Raw genomic sequence first — 26,598 nt, 5'->3', positions numbered from 1 at the left:
GAGAAGAGGTTGGTTGGGATCTTCATCGTCTCGGTAAGTGGAAGCAGAACAGCCATGAATTACATGAATACAATATTGACTTTGAATGAACATCGCTCTTTTATTTAAAAATCCAATGCAGCCATTTTTTGTGAAATAATTTCTGGGTAAAAATGAAGTACCTTGCTGTGATTGTTTTCAATTAAAATGGTCAACGATAAACAAGCAACATCTCAAGCAAGAATTTTGCTAGGACTGTCTGGGAGTTGTCTGAGTAGGGAGGGGAAAAATGAAAATGAGCTGTTATTAGCAGAGAGGTTTGGAACTCTCTTTCTTATTGGTCTGTTAATTACTTTACCGCCTGGTGATGTCACCAGGCAGGCCAAAACTCCATCCCACCAAAACAGATTGAAATTTCAAAATTCAAACAGCACTTACGCTAAAAGGGTATTATCATAATTTAAAATAAACTGTATTTTGTGTGTAAATGTGTATGAAAGACAGGAAATCACATCATTGCACTGAACCTTCTAATCTATGTTGTCTCATTCACACAGACGAGAGTTCGGAGGGGAGAACCTCTACATCAGGAGAACCTAAAGAAACCTAGGGGAATCTCAAAGCTCAGAGATACAGTTGCTCTGTGTGTGGGACAGACTGGCAACGGTTATTTGATCTGAAAAAGACAAAATGACAGTGCACACAGGAGAGAAATCGTACAGCTGTCCTGTATGTGGAAAGAGTTTTAGACGAGCAGACCTCGTGAAACAACACCTGTGGACACACAAAGGAGACACATGGGGAGAAACCTTACCCATGTTCTGTCTGTGGGAAGACTTTAAGCAAGATCATCAGACCTTTAAAATGCACAATGAGAGTTCATACAGGAGAGAAACCTTACAGCTGTGCTGAATGTGGCCAGAGCTTTTTACCATAGTTTGTACATCTGCGTTGTTATATTGCTTATATAGGTCTATCTCATTAGTAGCTTATTAATCATTTTAGGTAAAGTAAGAATGATGCATTTAATTGTTTATTTCTTTACTTTGTGTGTTATAATTATCTCTGGTGATTTTCTCCATGAGGGTGGTGAGATAGAGACCCAACAACACATTATATTATAGTATCCCTTCCTCATAACCATGTTTGCCAGTGACAGTCTCTTCCCATTCAAATATTTTTGTTCATCTAAAAGTTCTGTTAATAGACCCTTGTAATTCCAGCTCCTATTGCGAGGGGTTGTTTTCCCAATGCTTTTTCAGTGCGTCTGTCTGTCTATAAAAGTGAATCTTCGTGATTGTATCGTCCTGTACTCTTTTCGTAAGATGATTCATTCTGTTCTATAACCCAGAGTGAAGATGATTCATTCTGTTCTCTTTTCTTTTCATAGCCCAGAGTGAAGAGGATAACCCATTCTGTTCTCTTTTCGTAGTGAAGATGATTCATTCTGTTCTCTTTTCATTCTGTAACCCACAGTGAAGATGATTCATTCTGTTCTCTTTTGAAGATGATTCATTCTGTAACCCACAGTGAAGATGATTCATTCTGTTCTCTTTTCGTAACCCACAGTGAAGATGATTCATTCTGTTCTCTTTTCATAGCCCAGAGTGAAGATGATTCATTCTGTTCTCTTTTCATAGCCCAGAGTGAAGATGATTCATTCTGTTCTCTTTTCATAAGCCCAGAGTGAAGAGGTTCTCTTTTCATTCATTCTGTTCTCTTTTAGCATAAGAGGATTCCATAGCCCACAGTGAAGATGATTCATTCCTTTTTCATAGCCTAATAAAATACTTAAAATAGTAGGCTAACCGTTGAGTCTGGGTTTCTGTCTTTCTCTGTGAGGCCTAAACATCATCTGAATTTCCGTCGCTGTCCATTTCGGAATTGCTGAACGAATAGGCCTGCCTCATCGCAGCTCGTTTTCTTGTAGTTACCTATACTTAAGAGCTAAGTGTTAATTATAAAAGAACAATCATTTGTGAATGTAATAATGTGTGTGTGTGTTTTTGGCTTCAAAAGTTAAAACTCATGTCGACATTCATTATTTTTATTGAAGGAGAATGCGGTTCTTATCCAGTTACACAAATCCACAAGGAGTCAGTAGAAACCTTACTGAAGCTCGTCGGCCATCAGCTCCACTCTCTGTGACAGATTCATGTGTAGACCCTAAAAGTTTGTCTGGCAACCGTTTGTCACCGTTTATAGTTCATATTTAATGTTTTGTTTACAGTTATAGTGTCGTGGCTTTGCTGGCATTCATCTAAACGATGGTGTTTCCCCTTAACGAGGTTGACATGCTGAAATCACCATCATTATCATTGAGACCTGTAGCTACACGTGGCATGTTTATATATCCAATCATTATCATTGAGACCTGTAGCTACACGTGGCATGTTTATATATCCAATCATTATCATTGAGACCTGTAGCTACACGTGGCATGTTTATATATCCAATCATTATCATTGAGACCTGACCACGTGTATATATCCAATCATTATCATTGAGACCTGTAGCTACACGTACAATCATTGTCATTGAGACCTGGCATGTTTATATATCCAATCATTATCATTGAGACCTGTAGCTACACGTGGCATGTTTATATATCCAATCATTATCATTGAGACCTGTAGCTACACGTGGCATGTTTATATATCCAATCATTATCATTGAGACCTGTAGCTACACGTGGCATGTTTATATATCCAATCATTATCATTGAGACCTGTAGCTACACGTGGCATGTTGTCCATGATGAACATGTTTATATATCCAATGGATCTTTCAAATCTCCACGGTAACAGAGAGCAGGAGGTGCCACTTGAGCGAAAGAATGGAGTCTTTCTCGTGAATGTCCAAACCCCATTAATATCTCAACCAATCATGGCTGCTTCTTCTTCGATGAGGTTTGACGGCGGTTGGCATCCAGTAAATGCTGCATTACCGCCACCTACTGGACTGGAGTATAACTCCCTTATACTTTGCTTAGAAAAAAAATATACAAATACCCTATCCCATCTAACACTCAGTAAAATAAAAAAGGAAACATCCCACTACTGAGCACCGAATTCTGATTGGCTCAAAGCCATGGTATATCAGACTGTATACCACTGGTATGACAAACCATTTAGTTTTACTGCTCTAATTACGTTGGTAACCAGTTTATAATCGAAATAAGGCACCTCGGGGGTTTGTGATATATGGCCAATATGCCACAGCTAAGGGCTGTGTCCAGGCACTCCGCGTTGCGTCGTGCTTAAGAACAGCCCTTAACCGTGGTATATTGGCCATATATCACACCTCGGGCCTAATTGCTTAATTTCACATTATAATGTGCATCCCTCCGCCTACTGTGCGGGATGGAAACAGGATTCCCCCCAGAACAACTGAATCAAACAGCAGGTAAGTTCAGGCCCAAGGGATCCTGGGAGGGCGGGCCGTGTCAAACAGCAGATAAGATCAGGCCCAAGGGATCCTGGGAGGCTGGGCCGTGTCAAACAGCAGATAAGATCAGGCCCAAGGGATCCTGGGAGGGCGGGCCGTGTCAAACAGCAGGTAAGATCAGGCCCAAGGGATCCTGGGAGGGCGGGCCGTGTCAAACAGCAGATAAGATCAGGCCCAAGGGATCCTGGGAGGGAGGGCGGGCCGTGTCAAACAGCAGATAAGATCAGGCCCAAGGGATCCTGGGAGGGCGGGCCGTGTCAAACAGCAGCAGGTAAGATCGGGCCCAAGGGATCCTGGGAGGGCGGGCCGTGTCAAACAGCAGATAAGATCGGGCCCAAGGGATCCTGGGAGGGCGGGCCGTGTCAAACAGCAGGTAAGATCAGGCCCAAGGGATCCTGGGAGGGCGGGCCGTGTCAAACAGCAGGTAAGATCAGGCCCAAGGGATCCTGGGAGGCTGGGCCGTGTCAAACAGCAGGTAAGATCAGGCCCAAGGGATCCTGGGAGGGCGGGCCGTGTCAAACAGCAGATAAGATCAGGCCCAAGGGATCCTGGGAGGGCGGGCCGTGTCAAACAGCAGATAAGATCAGGCCCAAGGGATCCTGGGAGGGCGGGCCGTGTCAAACAGCAGGTAAGATCAGGCCCAAGGGATCCTGGGAGGGCGGGCCGTGTCAAACAGCAGGTAAGATCAGGCCCAAGGGATCCTGGGAGGGCGGGCCGTGTTTCGGCAAGTCTTTCGTTGTAAAATCCTTAAAAGTCCCTGAAACTTTTCTGCCGCATTAATGTCCAGTTTCTTAGAGATTTGAGCCGTACAGTTTATAACTGTGGCAATGAACGCCACAATAATGTCCAGTTTCTTAGAGATTTGAGCCGTACAGTTTATAACTGTGGAAATGAACACCACAATAATGTCCAGTTTCTTAGAGATTTGAGCCGTACAGTTTATAACTGTGGAAATGAACACCACAATAATGTCCAGTTTCTTTGAGATTTGAGCCGTACAGTTTATAACTGTGGAAATGAACACCACAATAATGTCCAGTTTCTTATAGATTTGAGCCGTGCAGTTTATAACTGTGGAAATGAACGCCACAAAATCAACTTCTTTGAGATTTGAGCCGTACAGTTTATAACTGTGGAAATGAACACCACAATAATGTCCAGTTTCTTATAGATTTGAGCCGTACAGTTTATAACTGTGGAAATGAACACCACAATAATGTCCAGTTTCTTAGAGATTTGAGCCGTACAGTTTATAACTGTGGCAATGAACACCACAATTAATGTCCAGTTTCTTATGAGATTTGAGCCGTACAGTTTATAACTGTGGAAATGAACACCACAAAAATCCACTTTCTTTGAGATTTGAGCCGTACAGTTTATAACTGTGGAAATGAACACCACAATAATGTCCAGTTTCTTAGAGATTTGAGCCGTACAGTTTATAACTGTGGCAATGAACACCACAATTAATGTCCAGTTTCTTTGAGATTTGAGCCGTACAGTTTATAACTGTGGAAATGAACGCCACAAAATCCACCTTTTTAACACACCGGGTATCTTTTGACTGGTAGTAAACATTTACTACAGGCTGTGGTGAGTCCACCACCACACCTTCACAAGCATCACTTGTTTAATCAATTATTTTAATTTGCCTCAGCATAGGAGATTCGATTGGCCACTCTATATTTTGACACCTTAATCTCTTTCACCCTTACAGGACACTCCAGGAACTCAGCATCGTGATTCCCCACCACAATTACCACACTGTCGTCCTTCTACACACCGTTCTTCATTATACTCCGTCAGTCTGCACACACTTGAACCGTGATCCTTTACAGCACTTCCTCTGCAGTGGTTTGGGAATGAAAGCACTTCCTCTGCAGTGGTTTGGGAATGAAAGCACTTCCTCTGCAGTGGTTTGGGAATGAAAGCACTTCCTCTGCAGTGGTTTGGGAATGAAAGCACTTCCTCTGCAGTGGTTTGGGAATGAAAGCACTTCCTCTGCAGTGGTTTGGGAATGAAAGCACTTCCTCTGCAGTGGTTTGGGAATGAAAGCACTTCCTCTGCAGTGGTTTGGGAATGAAAGCACTTCCTCTGCAGTGGTTTGGGAATGAAAGCACTTCCTCTGCAGTGGTTTGGGAATGAAAGCACTTCCTCTGCAGTGGTTTGGGAATGAAAGCACTTCATCTGCAGTGGTTTGGGAATGCAGCACTTCCTCTGCAGTGGTTTGGGAATGAAAGCACTTCCTCTGCAGTGGTTTGGGAATGAAAGCACTTCCTCTGCAGTGGTTTGGGAATGAAGTGGTTTGGGAATGAGCTCTTCCTCTGCAGTGGTTTGGGAATGAAAGCACTTCCTCTGCAGTGGTTTGGGAATGAAAGCTCTTCCTCTGCAGTGGTTTGGGAATGAAGGCTCTTCCAGTGAATCTGACATAACCAAGCTTCACATGTGTAGGTAGATGCTCTTCATCGTAAAACAACAGGACCGACAGACTTCTGTTTCTCCATTCACCCAGCGGGTCAGACGCCGGGAACCAATCACACCAGGATTTGTCTTTGTGTATTCAACCTGAACATCCGTCTTCACCCCCAGATGACTCCTCTGACGGGGGTTCTACTCCCAAGTTCAAAGCACGATACTTCTGTTGTCCGGATTCTCTTGAAGCCCACTGCAAACTTCCTCTGTTCTTCACAAATACAACGATCAAAAAAAGACCACTCCTGGTCACTCTGACAGACTCCACTTTTCCCAGTGCGTACTTCACTATTTTCAACTCCTCAAACAGGTTTCCTACATATGCATCCTCACTCAACAAATGCACCCAAGAAGCGAAACGTCATCATTCATAGACATTTACCTCCACTTCAATTTTAAACAATTTCATTGTTGTTCCAGTTTTTTTTCCGACACTACTGTTGTCCATTCAGGACATTAATCTTCACCAATTTCGAACTTCGAACTCAGCATCCACTTCCCCCAATTTAATCCACCTGCTAGCGTTTCCCTTTTTGACAGATTGTTGGGATGAAGTGCTACGACGAATATCACCACCAATCACGGCTTGGCAAGGTGCTGTATTTTCTCTGCGTCTAAACAGTTTTGTGATTTCACATTTTATTTATATTTACATATTATATACGAGTTTGTTATTAAGGCACATGAAAGTTCACATGGTATTTATATTTACATATTATATTCGAGGTTGTGGAAAGAAGAAATGCCAGATTGAAGGTTACTGTGGAGACGGCAAAAGAGATATTGGGGGTAACAGATGTTACATTTGAAATGGTTGTTGATCTGCTGAACAATACTAAGGAGTGTTTCAGTATGATATACAGTGCCTTCGGAAAGCATTCAGACCCCTTGACCTTTTCCACATTTTGTTAAATTACAGTCTTATCTAAAATGGATTGTCACGAGTCCGACGGAGGGTGGCTCCCCTTCCCGTTCGAGTGACGCTCGGCGGTCGTCGTCGCCGGCCACTGATTTTCTTTCTGCCCCCTCCTTGTAGTATGTTTATTGTTAGCACCTGTTAGTTAATAATTATTTGGGCTTTATTAGACAGCCGGCCCGCCTGTTTCTTTGTGCGGGATTAATTATTGTAACCTTCGTGTATGAAGTAGACAAACGTGTTTGTTCCTGGTCGTGTATTCTGCTGTACTGTTTTCGTCCACAGTGTTTAGGGCATTTGTTTTTGACCACCCAGTGTTTCGTGAGTGCATTAAATAGCACAGTATTGAACTCTCTGATTCCTGCGTCTGACTCCACACCCACGACACCCGGAGCGTTTACATGGATTAAATAAAAAATCTTCCTCATCAATCTACACACAATACCCCACAATGACGAAGCAAAAACATGTTTTTAGACATTTTTGCAAATAAAAATAAAACAGAAATATCTTGTTTATACAAGTATTCAGAATCCTTGCTAAGAGACTCGCAATTGAGCTCAGATGCATCCTGTTTCCATTGCTCATCCTTGAGATGGTTATACAACTTGATTGGAGTCCACCTGTTGTAAAGTCAATTGATTGGACAGGATTTGGAAAGGCACACTCCTGTCTATATAAGGTCCCACAGTTGACAGTGCATGTCGGAGCAAAAACCAAGCCATGAGGTTGAAGAAATTGTCTGTAGAGCTCAGAGACAGGATTGTGTCGAGGCACAGATCTGGGGAAGGGTACCAAATAAATTCTACAGCATTGAAGGTCCCCAAGACCAGTTACTTCCATCATTCTTAAATAGAAGTTTGGAACCACCAAGACTCTTTCTAGTGCTGGTTGCCTGGCAAAACTGAGCAATCAGGGAGTTGACCAAGAACCCGATGGTCACTCTGATAGAGTACTAGAGTTCCTCTGTGGAGATGGGAGAACCTAACAGGCCTTTATAGTAGAGTGGCCAGACGGAAGCCACTCCTCAGTAAAATACACATGACAGCCCGCTTGGAGTTTTCCATAAGGCTACTAAAAACTAAAAACAAGATTCTCTGGTCTGATGAAACCAAGATTGAACGGAGCATAATACAGAGAGATCCTTGATGAAAACCTGCTCCAGAACGCTCAGGACCTCAGACTGGGGTGAAGGTTCACCTTCCAACAGGACAACGACCCTAAGCACACAGCCAAGACAACATAGGAATGGCTTCGGGACAAGTCAATATCCTTGAGTGGCTCTGGAGAGACCTGAATATAGCTGTGCAGCGATGCTCTCCATCCAACCTGACAGAACTTGAGAGGATTTCCAGAGAGGAATGGGAGAAACTCCCCAAATACAGGTGTGCCAAGCTTGTTGCGTCATACCCAAGAAGACTTGAGGCTGTAATCGCTGCCAAAAGTGCTTCAACAAAGTACTGAGGCTCTGAATACTTTAGTAAATGTAATATTTCAGTTTTTTTTATATACATTTCCCAAAAATCTGTTTTTTTGTGCTTCAACATTATGGGGTATTGTGTGTGTGTAGATTGATGAGTAAAAAAAATGATTGAATGCATTTTAGAATAAGGCTGTAACGTAACAAAATGTGAAAAAGTCAAGGGGTCTGAATACTTTCCCAGTGCACTGTAGATACAGTTTAATAGGGTAGGTGGGTTGGGGAGTGTTTTTTTTTTGGGGTTAGCATTAGCGGTGCTGGGGGGGGGGACAGGGGGACAGTGCACCTGTGACAACAATTTTGGACCCCTTGTGGCCCCCCTAAGTGTGGAGTATGAAATCATTTTGACATAACACATTTTGGCTATCGTTTTTTTTTTATATACATCCATTATTAGACAGTGGCAACGTCGAACATGGTATTTTGCCTGCTAATGCCTGCAATGCAGTGAAGAAAACGAAATGACAACAATAACGTCTAATGTAACTGGCCCCTCTAACAGTACAACTGGCCCCAGCTTGGCCCCCCCAGTTGAAATGGTCTAGAACCGCCACTGGGTGGTAGAAGTTGGTATTTGGTTGTTATATTATTTTCATGGTAGCACAGAATTTGGAAGATCATGATTGATCGTAAATTCCAGCACAGTAGATGGCGGCATGCAAATAAACGTTTGTTTGCGGACCGCCATGATACCATAGAAAAAGATGAACTGAAAAGAAGACGGTAAACTGGTGGTGGCGGTACCGCAGAATGGGTCGGCAGCAGAGTCGAGGACGGACCGGAAGTTAGGCCGGAAGCAGGAAGACACTAATGTAGCTAGCTGGTAGCTAAACATGCATATATTATTAATTGTACCGGTAAAACATTTCAATATTTTCAAACTGTAACGTTAGTAACAATCTTGTGTCCCGTAGAGCCTTCTGCTGTTTTGCGGTAATGCGGATTGACAGAAGAATCTAACCCGGAAGCTGGCCTGGAAGAAAGAAGATGCTTATGTTGATAGCTAGTTAGCTTAGTTTAGTAGTGTCTGAAATGTGTCTGATATCATTTGATGTCGTTTAAATTAGACTTGGATTTTGCCCAACTCGGACTATATACGTGGAGCTAGCGATATTTTCAACGACCATTTCATATAGTTTTGCTATCTGGTCTAGGAAAGTAAATTATCTAGCTACTGTTGGCCTAGCTAGTTAGCTATCTGAGTTGTATGGAAAGTAATCCGCTAGATAATGTGACCTCGTGGTGAACTGTCGGGGATTTGAGAAGAATCTGCTTTAGTTTAATTCAGTGACCCAACTCTTTCATAGGAAACTATTTCTGAAGAAATCACGATGGATGAGGTGAGAATGACTATAACTAATGCTAAACCAGTCGGGATGGCTATATGCCTAAAGTATTAGCTAGTTAGATCATTCATTTAGCTCTGTATTAAAGCTTCAATTAGTAGTTGAAACGATCACAAAGGGTCTTGCCTCCCCTCTTAGAAGCTAATAAAAAGCTGAGAGGTGGCCTGAAGAAATGTAACCACTCTCAAATTCATAAACAGGGCTATTGATGCAAGGACTGACCATTCATGATGTGACAATAATAGTTTTAACCATGTTTTGAGGTTAAATAGTGTTTGTTTACATTTACTTTGTTTACAGCCATCGGAGTAAAACAGGTTTATATTTTGGGTTCTGATGGGTATATATAACTAATTCAATCTTATTCTTTATTTTAGGATTCTGCCGATCCATCCAACCCCCCTCTCTCCTGCTCCACTGAACCCAACCCTCCAGAGTCACTGGTTCCTGACTCTAACCATAGAGACATTGACACCTGCAGTGAAATACCCAGATTTAACATTGTAGTCAAGGGAGGAGGAAGACTGGGATGTGGATGATACTGGTAAATAAACATGCTTCATTAATTACATCTCAGAGATTATACAGTTCCATTCTATGTATAGCAGTTTAATTGGTAACACTTTATTTGGATAGTCCACCTGTAGATCCTGTAAAGACATGAGTAGCATGTCAACTAGCTATCTACTAGCCCTAACCTTACCCTTATTCTAAACATAACCCTAACCTTACCTTTATTCTAAACATAACCTTACCCTTATTCTAAACATAACCCTACCCTTACTCTAAACATAACCCTAACCTTACCCTTATTCTAAACATAACCTTACCCTTACTCTAAACATAACCCTACCCTTACTCTAAACATAACCCTAACCTTACCTTTATTCTAAACATAACCTTACCCTTATTCTAAACATAACCTTGCCCTTATTCTAAACATAACCTTGCCCTTATTCTAAACATAACCTTGCCCTTATTCTAAACATAACCTTGCCCTTATTCTAAACATAACCTTGCCCTTATTCTAAACATAACCTTGCCCTTATTCTAAACATAACCTTGCCCTTATTCTAAACATAACCTTGCCCTTATTCTATTCTAAACATAACCTTGCCCTTATTCTAAACATAACCTTGCCCTTAAACATTCTAAACATAATTCTAAACATAACCTTGCCCTTATTCTAAACATAACCTTGCCCTTTATTCTAAACATAACCTTGCCCTTATTCTAAACATAACCTTGCCCTTTATTCTAAACATAACCTTGCCCTTATTCTAAACATAACCTTGCCCTTATTCTAAACATAACCTTGCCCTTATTCTAAACATAACCTTGCCCTTTATTCTAAACATAACCTTGCCCTTTATTCTAAACATAACCTTGCCCTTATTCTAAACATAACCTTGCCCTTGCCCTTATTCTAGACATGACCCCAACGTAACATTGGCAAGCAGTTTATCAACAGATAGTCACACTATCTGTAGATTAACTATCCGTTTAATTCAATAAAAGGTTAATTGTTAATGTAATAAAAACACAGGACAATGACCGATAATAGCTATAAAATAGTCATACGTTTTGTTTACCCCTTGAATCATTCCATGTCATTTCAGGTAGCCATGACAACCACTATCACAATGATTCTTATGAAATTGTGTCTGTAGTTGGTAACAGATAAGATTCGCTTTCCTGCAACATTATTATTTTGTTGAAATTACATTTAATCTCTGAGAAATGAAGCTCATTGACTGAATCCAAATGGGCCCTTTTTATTTGTAGGATTGACATAATAGTCAATAAATACCCACATCTGATCTGGATCAAACTTAGTCCTTCCATTGAGTAAGATACACTACGTGGACAAAAGCTCTCGAACTTCGCCTCTCCGAGTCCGTACGAGAGTTGCAGCGTTGGGACAAGAATGGAACAACCAATTAGATATCACGAAAAGGGGTAAAAAATAAATAAAACATGTCAAATTCAATTGAAAACATTTATAAAATAAAATCAATCACAGCCATGCAATCTCCATAAACAAACATTGGTAGTAGAATGGCCTTACTGAAGAGCTTGCTGACTTTCAACGTGGCATCATCATTGGACTGAAGAGCTCAACTGCCCCGGTCAATTGTAAGTGCTGTTATTGTGAAGTGGAGACGTCCAGGAGCAACAACGGCTCAGCCGCATGGTGGTAGGCCACACAAGCTCACAGAACAGGACCGCAGAGTGCTGTAGCGTGTACAAATCATATGTCCTCAGTTGCAACACTCACTACCGAGTTCCAAACTGCTTCTGGAAGCAACGTCAGCACAAGAACTCTTCGCCGAGAGCTTCATGAAATGGGTTTCCATGGCTGAGCAGTCACACACAAGCCTAAGATCACCATGCGCAATGTCAAGCTTCGGCTGGAGTGGTGGAAAGCTCCCCGCCATTGGAATCTGGAGCATCGGAAACATGTTTTCTGGAATGATGAATCAGGCTTCACCATCTGGCAGTCCGACGGACTAATCTGGGTTTGGCAAAGGCCAGAAGAACGCTACCTGTCCGAATGCATAGTGCCAGCTATAAAGTTTGGTGTAAGTGAGTCCATATCAAAGTGAGGCCATATTAATGCCTATGATTATGTAATGAGATGTTTGCCGAGCAGTGACCACATACTTTTGGCCATGTAGTGTATGAGAAATCCAATACAATTCTCAAAAGGCACCAACCGACCCCACACCCCAATGCCAATCTCACCCTAACAACCAGTGTATAGTATCAGTTCTCTATGTTTGAGAAGTAGTACGAAGCTGCGGCTTGGAGTATTGCTTCTCCATACTATGTAATGCATTCCCTGTGAATCTGGTGATGTTTTTTAAAATCTGTTCAGAGAAATTAGCCTTTTAAATAACTTGCATTATTTACCATAAATTTGTGTGCAAGTACCAGTTTTTTCCCCGCTAGATTCCACTATTCCTGCTAGTGCCACATCATTTTATCAATTTTACTGGTCTCCTGTGTTTATTAAATGGATCAAAACATTTTCCATGCAACTTTGGGTAGAAAACCAATAACTTTTTATCATAATGAAAATAAATTGTGTGGTCATCCTCACAAGTCAAGCCAGTCCTCCCATGAAAGCAATTGTTTGTTCATCTCTTAGCAGCCTGATGCTTTAACCAGACTCTAGTGGGCAAAACCTGGTTCCTCCACAATAATTAATGGCAAATAAAGCAAGCATCTTCAATGGCGAATTTTGTCTGAACAGGGAATAAAATAAAATCACCAGATTCACAAGGAGTGCATTACAAAGAAGCAATACTCCAAGCCGCAGTTCTCATCAGACATTCAGTGACTTGTGAAAGTGTTCACCCCCTTGGCATTTTTACTATTTTGTTGCTTTTACAACCTGGAATTAAAATAGATTTTTTTGTGGGGGTTGTATCATTTGATTGACACAACATGCCTACAACTTTGAAGATGCAAAATATGTTATATTGTGAAACAAACAAGAAATAAGACCAAAAAAACTGAACTTGAGCGTTCATTACTATTAACCCCCCCCCAAAGTCATTACTTTGTCGAGCCACCTTTTGCAGAAATTACAGCTGCATGTCTCTTGGGGTATGTCTCTATAAGCTTGGCACATCTAGCCATTGGGGTTTTGCCCAATCTTCAAGGCAAAACTGCCCCAGCGCCTTCAAGTTGGATGGGTTCAGCTGGTGTACAGCAATCTTTTAAGTCATACCACAGATTCTCAATTGGATTGAGTTCTGGGCTTTGACTAGGCCCTTACAAGACATTTACATGTTTCCCCTTAAACCACTTGAGTGTTGCTTTAGCAGAATGCTTAGGGTCATTGTCCTGCTGGAAGGTGAACCTCCGTCCCAGTCTCGACTCTCTGGAAGACTGAAACAGGTTTCCCTCGATAATTTCCTTGTATTTAACGTCATCCATCATTCCTTCCATTCTGACCAGTTTCCCTGCCGATGAGAAAAACATCCCCACAGCATGATGCTGTCACCACCATGCTTCACTGTGGATGGTGTTCTCGGTGTAATGAGAAGTGTTGGGTTTTTGCCAAACAGCGTTTTCCTTGATGGCCAAAAATCTAAATTTTAGTCTTATCTGACCAGAGCACCGTCTTCCACATGTCTTTTGGCAAACACCAAACGTGTTTGCTTATTTTTTTCTTTAAGCAATGGCTTTTTTATCGTCACTATTTCGTAAAGGGTTCGGCAGGGTAGCCTAGTGGTTAGAGCGTTGGACTAGTAACCGGAAGGTTGTAAGTTCAAATCCCCGAGCTGACAAGGTACAAATCTGTCGTTCTGCCCCAAATCCGTCTGGTACTTATTATGTATTACTTATGTATTACTGATTACATATATGAAGATCATATGAATCCCTTAAATTAGAATGGCCAATTTGGGTGCAATCAATTAGCTGTATTCCTCAGAGATCAAATCACATCATTTGAACACAAATGTTTCTGGAACGCTTGTTATCTAACTATAGAAACGATTTCAGAACGCGGGTGTTAAAAGCCTCTTGTGTTTTCTGAGGTTGAATGACCCCCCCCTCCCCCCCTTTATTTTCCAGTCGAACGAGGAGCGAGTTCTAACTCCAGCTCTAGTGATGGGGCACCAGCAGAACCTGAACAGCACCAGGAGAATCCTAGAGCTAAGAAGTTTTGGCGCTGCCCAGAATGTGGAATAGAGATCGCTCACCCATCTAATTTCAACAGACACCTGAGAACACACACAAACCTTGCTAAGGAGTCTTCCGTCTGTCCAATATGTGGGAAAGATTTTGTTCACCCCTCCAAACTGAAGAGACATTTCCGAACACATACAGGAGAGAAGCCTTACCAGTGCTCTGTGTGCGGGAAGCAATTCACACTAAAGCCCCACCTGGAAAGACATCAGATGACCCACCCTGGAGAGAAACAGCCAGACGCGACAAAGAAGCACCCGTGCTCCGATTGTGGAAAGGAATGTTTCTCTGCATATGAACTGAAGATGCACATGAGAAAGCACACAGGGGAGAGACCTCACCAGTGCTCCTACTGCGAGATGAGCTTTGGCTGTAAGGGAACTCTATCGAGACACGTACGACGCCATACAGGAGCACCCACACCGAAACCTTACCAATGCTCACAGTGTGGGAAGAGATACGAGTCACCATCGAGGCTCAGGCAGCATCAGACTGTGCACACTGGAGAGAAACCTTACGAGTGCTCTGATTGCGGGAGGGGTTTCGCTTCGACCGAAGATCTTCGCAAACGTCAATGCAGCCATGCCAGTAACCATAGCAACCAGTGTACACTGGGAATTGCAGATACGGCATCATCAGGCAGTCAAACTATGAATATCAAGATCGAAGACGAGGAACAGGAGCTGGCAATTAATGTCAAAGAGGAGGAGGAGGAAATTGTTGTTTTTGTCAATGCTGATAGAGAGAAACCTTACCGGTGTACCTCCTGTAAAAATACCTTTGTTCACCGTAGCTCTCTAGCAAGACACAAACAATCCCACACTAGTGTCGCACAATACAGCTGCTCAGAATGTGGGAAGGAATTCAGCCAATCGTGGACTTTCAAGATACACATGCAACAGCACACCGGAGAGAAACCACACCACTGCTGTCGGTGTGATAAGAGTGTCTCAGCTTCACCACTCCACAAAAGACACCAGCGAGTTCACACTAAAGTGAAACCTTACCCCTGCTCTCTCTGCAGAAATAAATTATCCTCGTCGGCAAATCAGTCCTGTCTCCATGCTGGAGAAGGATCTGTGGCTAGCCTGAGCCAAGCTCCTGGACAGGGATCACAGCAGCAGGTGTCTGCAGCGGTAGAGGAGTCTGTTGTACTGGATGTCAAAGTGAAAGAGGAGGAGGAGGATCCTGCTTTCGGTGAGTAAAAGTGTTTGTTGTACTACAGCTTTGATATTTAATGGGTCCATACTTGCGACCTCTTGCTTTAGCTTTAACCATGAGAAAACGTAGCCCTGTGCTAACACGACCAGTTGACAACATGATTATTTCCTGTAACAAATTCCACATCAGCCAATATATATATATATTTTTTTACATATTGTGTTTTATATATACAGTACCAATTTAAAGTTTGGACACACCTACTCATTCAAGGGGTTTTCTTTATTTTTACTATTTTCTACATTATAGAATAATAGTGAAGACATCAAAACTATGAAATAACACATGGAATCATGTAGGATACAAAACAATTATTTTATATTTGAGATTCTTCAAAGTAGCCACCCTTTGCCTTGATGACAGCTTTGAACACTCTTGGCATGCTCTCAACCAACTTCACCTGGAATGCTTTTCCAACAGTCTTGAAGGAGTTCCCACATATGTTGAGCCCTAATCCTCTATAAAATTGGTAAAATAGCCCTTACACAGCCTGGAGGTGTGTTAGGTCATTGTCCTGTTGAAAAACAAATGATAGTCCCTCTAAGCACAAACCAGATGGGATGGCATATCACTGCAGAATGCTGTGGTAGCCATGCTGGTTAGGTGTGCCTTGAATATTATAAATAAATCCCTGACAGTGTCACCAGCAAAGCACCACCACACCTCCTCCTCCATGCTTCACAGTGGGAACCACACATGCGGAGATCATCCGTTCACCTACTCTGCGTCTCACAAAGACACGGCGGTTGGAACCAAAAATCTCAAATTTAGACTCATCAAGGACTGATTTCCACCTGTCTAATGTCCATTGCTCGTGTTTCTTGGCCAAAGCAAGCCTTTTCTTCTTATAGGTGTCCTATAGTAGTGGTTTCTTTGCAGCAATTCGACCATGAAGGTCTGATTCATGCAGTCTCCTCTGAACAGTTGATGTTGAGTTGTGTCTGTTACTTGAACTCTGAGGCATTTATCTGGACTGCATTCCGAGGCTGGTGACTCTAATGAACGTATCCTCTTCCACAGAGGTGACTCTAATCAACGTATCCTCTTCCACAGAGGTGACTCTAATCAACGTATCCTCTTCCACAGAGGTGACTCTAATCAACGTATCCTCTTCCACAGAGGTGACTCTAATCAACGTATCCTCTTCCACAGAGGTGACTCTAATCAACGTATCCTCTTCCACAGAGGTGACTCTAATCAACGTATCCTCTTCCACAGAGGTGACTCTAATCAACGTATCCTCTTCCACAGAGGTGACTCTAATCAACGTATCCTCTTCCACAGAGGTGACTCTAATCAACGTATCCTCTTCCACAGAGGTGACTCTAATCAACGTATCCTCTTCCACAGAGGTGACTCTGGGTCTTCCTTTCCTTTGACGGTCCTCATGAAAACCAGTTTCATCATAGCGCTTGATGGTTTGTGCTACTGCACTTGAAGAAACTTTCAAACTTCTTGAAATTTTCTGAATTGCCTAACCTTCATGTCTTAAAATAATGATGGATTGTCATTTCTCTTTGCTTATTTGAGCTTTTCTTTCCATAATATGGACTTGTTTTTACCAAATAGGGCTATCTTCTGAATAACCAACCTTGTCACAACACAACTGATTGGCTCAAACGCATTAAGAAGGAAAGAAATTCCACAAAGTCACTTTTAACAAGGCGCACCTGTTAATTGAAATGCATGAAGCTGGTTGAGAGAATGCCAAGAGTGTGCAAAGCTGTCATCAAGGCAAAGGGTGGCTACTTTGAAGAATCTCAAATAGAAAATATATTTGGATTTGTTTAACACTTTTTTTGGTTACTACATGATTCCATGTGTGTTATTTCACTGTTTTTCTACAATATAGAAATGAGTAAAAAATAAAGAAAAACCCTTGAATGAGTAGTTTTCCAAACTTTTGACTGGTCCTGTATGTCCACGCTGAGGATGGAATCATACTGTGAAAATGTAAAAATGATGATAATACCCTTTTTGTGTAAGAGCTGTTTGAAACTGCCGCCTGTTGTGTTGGGATTGTTTGATTACCAAAAACAACGAGACGGCCTACAGGTCGGAGGTGAGGGCCCGGGTGGAGTGGAGCCAGGATAATAACCTCTCCGTCAACGTCAGCAAAATGAAGGAGCTGATCCTGGAGATGGCAGAGAGAGAGACGAAGGTGGTGAAAAGCTTAAGGCCCATCACTGACAACCTGAAATGATCCATTCACACAGGCCGTGTGGTGAAGGCATAACAGCGCCTCTTCAACCTCCCCAGGAGGCTCAGGAAATTTGACTTGGCCCCCGGAGACCCTCAAACTTCTACAGATGCACCATTGAGAGCATCCCGTCGGGCTGTATCACCGCCTGGTACGGTAGATGCACCGTCCGCAACCACAGAGGGTGGTGCCTTCAGCCCAATGCATCACTGGAAGCACGCTGCCTGCCCTCCAGGACATCTACAGCCCCCGGTGTCACAGGAAGGCCAAGAAAGATCATAATGGACTTTAGCCACCCGAGCCACAGCCTGTTCACCCTGCTACCATCTAGAAGATCATAATGGACTTCAGCCACCCGAGCCACAGCCTGTTCACCCTGCTACCATATAGAAGATCAGAATGGACCCGAGCCACATCCTGTTCACCCGCTACCATCTAGAAGATCATCATAATCTGCCGTTGTTATAGCAGTGTACATAGTCACTGTTACTAGCCGGCTACCACCTTAGCCTGCTGCCCTATCTATGGACATAGTCACTGTTACTAGCCGGCTACCATCTTAGACTGCTGCCCTGTGGACATAGTCACTGTTATTAGCTGGCTACCACCTTAGCCTGCTGCCCTATCATGGACATAGTCACTGTTACTAGCCGGCTACCATCTTAGACTGCTGCCCTATGGGTGTACATAGTCACTGTTACTAGCTGGCTACCATCTTAGACTGCTGCCATATCTATGTACATAGTCACTGTTACTAGCTGGCTACCACCTTAGACTGCTGCCCTATGTACATAGTCACTGTTACTAGCTGGCTACCATCTTAGCCTGCTGCCCTATCTATGGACATAGTCACTGCCTTACCTCCTCCTTAGACTGCTGCCCTATGGACATAGTCACTGTTACTAGCCGGCTACCACCTGAAATCAAATCAAATCAAATTTTATTTGTCACATACACATGGTTAGCAGATGTTAATGCGAGTGTAGCGAAATGCTTGTGCTTCTAGTTCCGACAATGCAGTAATAACCAACAAGTAATCTAACTAACAATTCCAAAACTACTGTCTTATACACAGTGTAAGGGGATAAAGAATATGTACATAAGGATATATGAATGAGTGATGGTACAGAGCAGCATAGGCAAGATACAGTAGATGGTATCGAGTACAGTATATACATATGAGATGAGTATGTAAACAAAGTGGCATAGTTAAAGTGGCTAGTGATACATGTATTTCATAAGGACGCAGTCGATGATATAGAGTACAGTATCATTTGTATGCATATGAGATGAACAATGTAGGGTATGTAACATTATATAAGGTAGCATTGTTTAAAGTGGCAAGTGATATATTTACATAATTTCCCATCAATTCCCATTATTAAAGTGGCTGGAGTTGAGTCAGTGTCAGTGTCAGTGTGTTGGCAGCAGCCACTCAATGTTAGTGGTGGCTGTTTAACAGTCTGATGGCCTTGAGATAGAAGCTGTTTTTCAGTCTCTCGGTCCCAGCTTTGATGCACCTGTACTGACCTCACCTTCTGGATGATAGCGGGGTGAACAGGCAGTGGCTCGGGTGGTTGATGTCCTTGATGATCTTTTTGGCCTTCCTGTAACATCGGGTGGTGTAGGTGTCCTGGAGGGCAGGTAGTTTGCCCCCGGTGATGCGTTGTGCAGACCTCACTACCCTCTGGAGAGCCTTACTGTTGTGGGCGGAGCAGTTGCCGTACCAGGCGGTGATACAGCCCGCCAGGATGCTCTCGATTGTGCATCTGTAGAAGTTTGTGAGTGCTTTTGGTGACAAGCCGAATTTCTTCAGCCTCCTGAGGTTGAAGAGGCGCTGCTGCGCCTTCTTCACGATGCTGTCTGTGTGAGTGGACCAATTCAGTTTGTCTGTGATGTGTATGCCGAGGAACTTAACTTGCTACCCTCTCCACTACTGTTCCATCGATGTGGATAGGGGGGTGTTCCCTCTGCTGTTTCCTGAAGTCCACAATCATCTCCTTAGTTTTGTTGACGTTGAGTGTGAGGTTATTTTCCTGACACCACACTCCGAGGGCCCTCACCTCCTCCCTGTAGGCCGTCTCGTCGTTGTTGGTAATCAAGCCTACCACTGTTGTGTCGTCCGCAAACTTGATGATTGAGTCGGAGGTGCGTGGCCACGCAGTCGTGGGGGTGAACAGGGAGTACAGGAGAGGGCTCAGAACGCACCCTTGTGGGGCCCCAGTGTTGAGGATCAGCGGGGTGGAGATGTTGTTGCCTACCCTCACCACCTGGGGGCGGCCCGTCAGGAAGTCCAGTACCCAGTTGCACAGGGCGGGGTCGAGACCCAGGGTCTCGAGCTTGATGACGAGCTTGGAGGGTACTATGGTGTTGAATGCCGAGCTGTAGTCGATGAACAGCATTCTCACATAGGTATTCCTCTTGTCCAGATGGGTTAAGGGCAGTGTGCAGTGTGGTTGAGATTGCATCGTCTGTGGACCTATTTGGGCGGTAAGCAAATTGGAGTGGGTCAAGGGTGTCAGGTAGGGTGGAGGTGATATGGTCCTTGACTAGTCTCTCAAAGCACTTCATGATGACGGATGTGAGTGCTACGGGGCGGTAGTCGTTTAGCTCAGTTACCTTAGCTTTCTTGGGAACAGGAACAATGGTGGCCCTCTTGAAGCATGTGGGAACAGCAGACTGGTATAGGGATTGATTGAATATGTCCGTAAACACACCGGCCAGCTGGTCTGCGCATGCTCTGAGGGCGCGGCTGGGGATGCCGTCTGGGCCTGCAGCCTTGCGAGGTTTAACACGTTTAAATGTCTTACTCACCTCGGCTGCAGTGAAGGAGAGTCCGCATGTTTTCGTTGCAGGCCGAGTCAGTGGCACTGTATTGTCCTCAAAGCGGGCATAAAAGTGATTTAGTCTGCCTGGGAGCAAGACATCCTGGTCCGTGACTGGGCTGGATTTAGACTGCTGCCCTATGGACATAGTCACTGTTACTAGCTGGCTACCTCCTTAGACTGCTGCCCTATGGACATGGTCACTGTTACTAGCTGGCTACCTCCTTAGACTGCTGCCCTATGGACATAGTCACTGTTACTAGCCGGCTACCACCTTAGACTGCTGCCCTATGGACATAGTCACTGTTACTAGCTGGCTACCACCTTAGACTGCTGCCCTATGGACATAGTCACTGTTACTAGCCGGCTACCACCTTAGACTGCTGCCCTATGGACATAGTCACTGTTACAAGCTGGCTACCACCTTAGACTGCTGCCCTATGGACATAGTCACTGTTACTAGCCGGCAACCTTAGACTGCTGCCCTATGGACATAGTCACTGTTACAAGCTGGCTACCACCTTAGACTGCTGCCCTATCTATGGACAAAGTCACTGTTACTAGCTGGCTACCACCTCCTTAGACTGCTGCCCTATGGACATAGTCACTGTTACTAGCTGGCTACCACCTTAGACTGCTGCCCTATGGACATAGTCACTGTTACTAGCTGGCTACCACCTTAGACTGCTGCCCTATCGGTGTACATAGTTACTGTTACTAGCCGGCTACCACCTTAGACTGCAGCCCTATGGACATAGTCACTGTTACTAGCCGGCTACCACCTTAGACTGCTGCCCTATGTACATAGTCACTGTTACTAGCTGGCTACCACCTTAGACTGCTGCCCTATGGACATAGTCACTGTTACTAGCTGGCCACCGCCTTAGACTGCTGCCCTATGGACATAGTCACTGTTACTAGCCGGCTACCACCTTAGACTGCTGCCCTATGGACATAGTCACTGTTACTAGCTGGCTACCACCTTAGACTGCTGCCCTATGGACATAGTCACTGTTACTAGCCGGCTACCATCTTAGACTGCTGCCCTATGGACATAGACATTGAACACTGGTCACTTTAATTATGTTTACATCCTGGTTTACCCACCTCATATGTATATACTGTATTCTAGTCTATGTTTGTCCTATATAACTACTGTTGTACACACCGTTCCTATTCATATACTGTCTATACATTGTATATATATTCCGGACTGTTCTGATACATTTTGTTGGGATTTGTGTGTATTTGTTTTATTTTGCTAGGTAACACTGCACTGTTGGAGCTAGAAACATGAGCATTTCGCTGCACCTGCTATAATAATGGCAGAATACTGTGTGTACACGACCAATAACATTTTATTTGATTTTAAGTGGAACAGCCTTGATTTGGAGGTTTAAAATATGCTTCTGGTGGTTAGCTTAGGGCTAACTGTGCCAGGTTATCTCATGGGAAAAGCTAACATGTAGCATTTTCGAGAAAAGTATGGACCCTATACTTTTACAATATTTATTTTCTGTTTCGTCAGGAACAAACATTTTGACTTTGTCAGGGTGTTAACTAATTTGAGTTAATCCATATTTATGTCGTTACCACAGCAGAGAGACCTGACCACTGCTCTGAGAGTGAAGCGAGTCCCTCTACAACAGGACTACCTGAACAACACCAGGGGAATCACACAGCTAAGAAGATTCACTGCTGTTCAGTGTGTGGAAAAAACTGTCACAAGTTATCAAAACTACAAATACACATGAGAACTCACACAGGAGAAAAACCTTACTCCTGCTCTGTCTGCGGGAAGCAATTCAGTGACAAAGGAAACCTGAAAAAACACCAGACGTTGCACACAGGAGAGAAGCTGTACAGTTGCTCCGTGTGCGGTGAGAGTTTCTCTTCATTGTCAAATCTTACCAAACACCAGATAACACACACAGGAGAGAGTCAAGTGTCTGTAGAAGAGTGTGGTTTTACACCACCATTGGTTATCATAGTGAAAGAGGAGGACGAGGATCCTGCTTTTGGTAAGTTTAAGGTACTTATTCTGTAAGGGCTTGAATTGCAAAACATTTTTTTATACATCTTTGTATAACTTTCAGTTATTCAAAGGACAAAAATATATTTTTTGTTACAGTTCCAAATTTTCGCATAGTTCATCCATCCCATCTTATCCCACAGCAGAGAGACATGACCACTGCTCTGACAGTGAAGGGAGTCCCTCTACATCAGGACTACCTGAACAACACCAGGGGAATCACACAGCTAAGAAAATTCACTGCTGTTCAGTGTGCGGACAAGACTGCAAAAAGTTATCAAAACTGCTAATACATATGAGAATACACACAGGAGAAAAGCCATTCCCTTGCTCTGTGTGTGGAAAACAGTTCCGTGTAAAAAGACATCTTCAAGACCACCAGATAGTGCACACTGGAGAGAAACCTTACATCTGCTCCAAATGTGACAAGAGGTTTGGTTTTGCCTCAGCCTTGAAAAGGCACCAGTGGTTACACACAGAAGAGAAACCTTACTCCTGCTCTGTGTGTGGGAAGGGTTTTAGCTTACAATCACGCATGAAGGAACACTTCCTGATGCACTCGGGAGAGAAACCCCACTCCTGCTCTGTCTGTGGAAAGAGTTTCAGCCGTCCAGATCAGTTAAAGGACCACTCTCTGCAACACACAGGGAAACCCCACCACTGTTCTGTGTGTGAGCAAAGCTTTGCCTTGTCTAAACAACTCCTGAAGCACGAGAAGACTCACACAGGAAAGAGACCTTATAGTTGCTCTGTGTGTGGGAAGAGTTTCAGCGAGAAGGCGTATCTTGAAGACCACCGGTCAGTGCACACTGGAGAGAAACGACACCCTTGCCCTGATTGTGACAAGAGGTTTGGATGTGCTTCGTCCCTGCGTAAACACAGACTGTTGCACATAGAAGGGAAATCCCACTCCTGCTCTGTGTGTGGGAAGAATTTTTCTGAAGCACGTTACTTGACAGAGCATGTCCGGACACACACTGGAGAGAAACCTTTCTCCTGCTCTGTCTGCGATAAGAGTTTTGCAAGATCAGCAGGCCTTAAAGTCCACCACAGGTATCATACAGGAGAGAAACCTTACAGCTGTCCTAAATGTGGCCAGAGCTTCATTAGTTCTCAAAAACTTCAGAGACATCAGAAAACTCATGTTGGTTTACCACCTGTTGAGTTTCAAAACCCTGTTACAATTGAAGGAGAGCGGGAGAGAGAAGATGAGAAAGTTGGTGGTCTGATTCATTCAGCTGGAGAAGAGGTTGGTTGGGATCTTCATCGTCTCGGTAAGTGGAAGCAGAACAGCCATGAATTACATGAATACAAAATTGACTTTGAATGAACATCGCTCTTTTATTTAAAAATCCAATGCCACTGTTTTAACTCCATATGAATCTTTATTTTATTAATTTATTACCCTGCTGTGATTGTTTTCAACTAAAATAACCGGCCGCGACCGGGAGGTCCGTGTGGCAACACACAACTGGCCTAGCGTCGCCCGGGTTAGGGAGGGCTTGGTTGGTAGGGAAATCCTTGTCTCATCAGCGCACCAGCGACTCCTGTGGCGGGCCGGGCACAGTGCGCGCTAGCCAAGGTTGCCAGGTGCACGGTGTTTCCTCCGACACATTGGTGCGGCTGGCTTCCGGGTTGGATGCACGCTGTGTTAAGAAGCAGTGCGGCTTGGCTTGGTTGGGTTGTGTATCGGAGGAGGACGCATGACTTTCAACCTTCGTCTCTCCCGAGCCCGTACGGGAGTTGTAGCGATGAGACAAGATAGTAGCTACTAAAAACAATTGGACACCACGAAATTGGGGAGAAAAAGGGGTAAAATTCCCCAAAAATTACATTTTAAAATAAAAATAAACATAATACAATTTTTGCTTGAGAATTTGCTCTATCATAATTTTCAGTTGTTTTTTTCCAACCTCCTAGTGTGTATAAAAGACAGGAAATCACATGTTTGACGTTACTGGACCTTCCAACCTATGTTTTCTCAATCACACAGACAAGAGTTCGGAGGGGAGAACCTCTACATCAGGAGAACCTGAAGAAACTTAGGGGAATCTCAAAGCTCAGAGATACAGTTGCTCTGTGTGTGGGACAGACTGGCAACGGTTATTTGATCTGAAAAAGACAAAATGACACGTGAAACCGTACAGATGTTTTGTTTGTGGGAAGAGTTTTAGACGAGCAAGCTTGATGAAGTATCACTTTTGGACACACAAAGGAGACGCATGGGGAGAAACCTTTGTTCTGTCTGTGGGAAGGCTTTAACAAGATCATCAGACCTTAACATACACAGTAGAGTTCATACAGGAGAGAAACCTTACAGCTGTGACGAATGTGGCCAGAGACTCAACACTCCTCAGAGTCTTGGGAGACACAAGAAGAGACGCCACATCTCACTTCCTGAGGAGGACCAGGCTGGCGGGGTCAAGACTGAAGAGCACTCCAATAGTATCAGAGATGAAGAGGAGGAAGCAACCTCTTATGTCAACAGTAGCATGGTGGAAAGGGGGAAAACAAGAACTAGCCCTGAACATCTTGACGTAAAATATATACAGTGCATTCAAAGTATTCTGACCCCTTGACTTTTTACACATTTTCTTTACTTATTATTATTATTATCCTTATTTTAAAATTGATTAAAAAATTTTTTTTATTTATATAGCCCTCATCAACATTCACACAATACCAATGACAAAGCAAAAAGGTATTTTGTCCTCAGAAATTTTCACATTTACAGACAGTTGAAGTCAGAAGTTTACATACTCCTTAGCCAAATACATTTAAACTCAGTTTCACAATTCCTGACATTTAATCCCAGTAAGAATTCCTTGACTTAGGTCAGTTAGGATCACCACTTTATTTTAAGAATGTAAAATATTAGAGTAATAGTAGAGAGAATTTATTTATTTGAGCTTTTATTCCTTCATCACATTCCTAGTTGGTCAGAAGTGTACATACACTCAATTAGTATTTGGTAGCATTTCCTTTAAATTGTTTAACTTAGGTCAAACGTTTTGGGTAGCTTTCCACAATCTTCCCACGATAAGTTGGTTGAATTGTGGCCCATTTCCTCCTGACAGAGCTGATGTAACTGAGTCAGGATTGTTGTCCTCCTTGCTCGCACACGCTTTTTCAGTTCTGCCCACACATTTTCTATAGGATGGAGGTCAGGGCTTTGTGATGGCCACTCCAATACCTTGACTTTGTTGACCTGAAGCCATTTTGCCACAACTTTGGAAGTATGCTTGGGGTCATTGTCCATTTGGAAGACCCATTTGCAACCAAGCTTTAATTTTCTGACTGATGTCTTGAGATGTTGCTTCAGTATATCCACATAATTTTCCTGCCTCATGATGCCATCTATTTTGTGAAGTGCCCCAGTCCCTCCTGCAGCAAAGCACCCCCACAACATGATGCTGCCACCCCCGTGGTTCACGGTTGGGATGGTTTTCTTTGGCTTGAAAGCCTCCCCCTTTTTCCTCCAAACATAACGATAGTCATTATGACCAAACAGTACTATTTTTGTTTCATCAGACCAGAGGACATTTCTCCAAAAAGTACGATCTTGGTTCCCATGTGCAGTTGCAAACTGTAGTCTGTCTTTTTTTATGGCGGTTTTGGAGCAGTGGCTTCTTCCTTGCTGAGTGGCCTTTCAGGTTATGTCGATATAGGACTTGTTTTACTGTGGTTATAGATACTTTTGTACCTGTTTCCTCCAGCATCTTCACAAGGTCCTTTGCTGTTGTTCTGGGATTGATTTGTTCTTTTTCGCACCAAAGTACGTTCATCTCTAGGAGACAGAATGCGTCTCCTTCCTGAGCGGTATGACGGCTGCGTGGTCCCATGGTGTTTATACTTGCGTACTATTGTTTGTACAGATGAACGTGGTACCTTCAGGCGTTGGGAAATTCTTGGCTGATTTCTTTTGATTTTCCCATGATGTCAAGCAAAGAGGCACTGAGTTTGAAGGTAGGCCTTGAAA

General features: G+C 43.4%; 1 protein-coding gene across 3 annotated transcripts in view; it reads left to right on the top strand.

Moving 5' to 3' along the window:
• The window catches only part of LOC112238773 (zinc finger protein 271), a 33,142-nt gene extending 7,909 nt beyond the window's left edge, over positions 1 to 25,233 (top strand). For all 3 annotated transcript variants that reach the window (XM_042317260.1, XM_042317259.1, XM_042317261.1), the window contains 4 exons: positions 14,228 to 15,538; positions 22,186 to 22,608; positions 22,763 to 23,893; positions 24,613 to 25,233. In XM_042317260.1, coding sequence (XP_042173194.1) covers positions 14,228 to 15,538; positions 22,186 to 22,608; positions 22,763 to 23,893; positions 24,613 to 24,665 — 2,918 coding nt within the window. In that variant the 3' untranslated portion in view covers positions 24,666 to 25,233. The remainder of the gene's footprint in view (positions 1 to 14,227; positions 15,539 to 22,185; positions 22,609 to 22,762; positions 23,894 to 24,612) is intronic.
• Positions 25,234 to 26,598: the final 1,365 nt, after the last annotated feature.

This window comes from Oncorhynchus tshawytscha, unplaced genomic scaffold (assembly GCF_018296145.1).
Source record: "Oncorhynchus tshawytscha isolate Ot180627B unplaced genomic scaffold, Otsh_v2.0 Un_contig_7238_pilon_pilon, whole genome shotgun sequence".
NCBI classification, from domain to species: Eukaryota; Metazoa; Chordata; class Actinopteri; order Salmoniformes; family Salmonidae; genus Oncorhynchus; species Oncorhynchus tshawytscha.
Note: the sequence above shows the minus strand (reverse complement) of the source record. Positions and strands in the feature narration are given on the sequence as shown.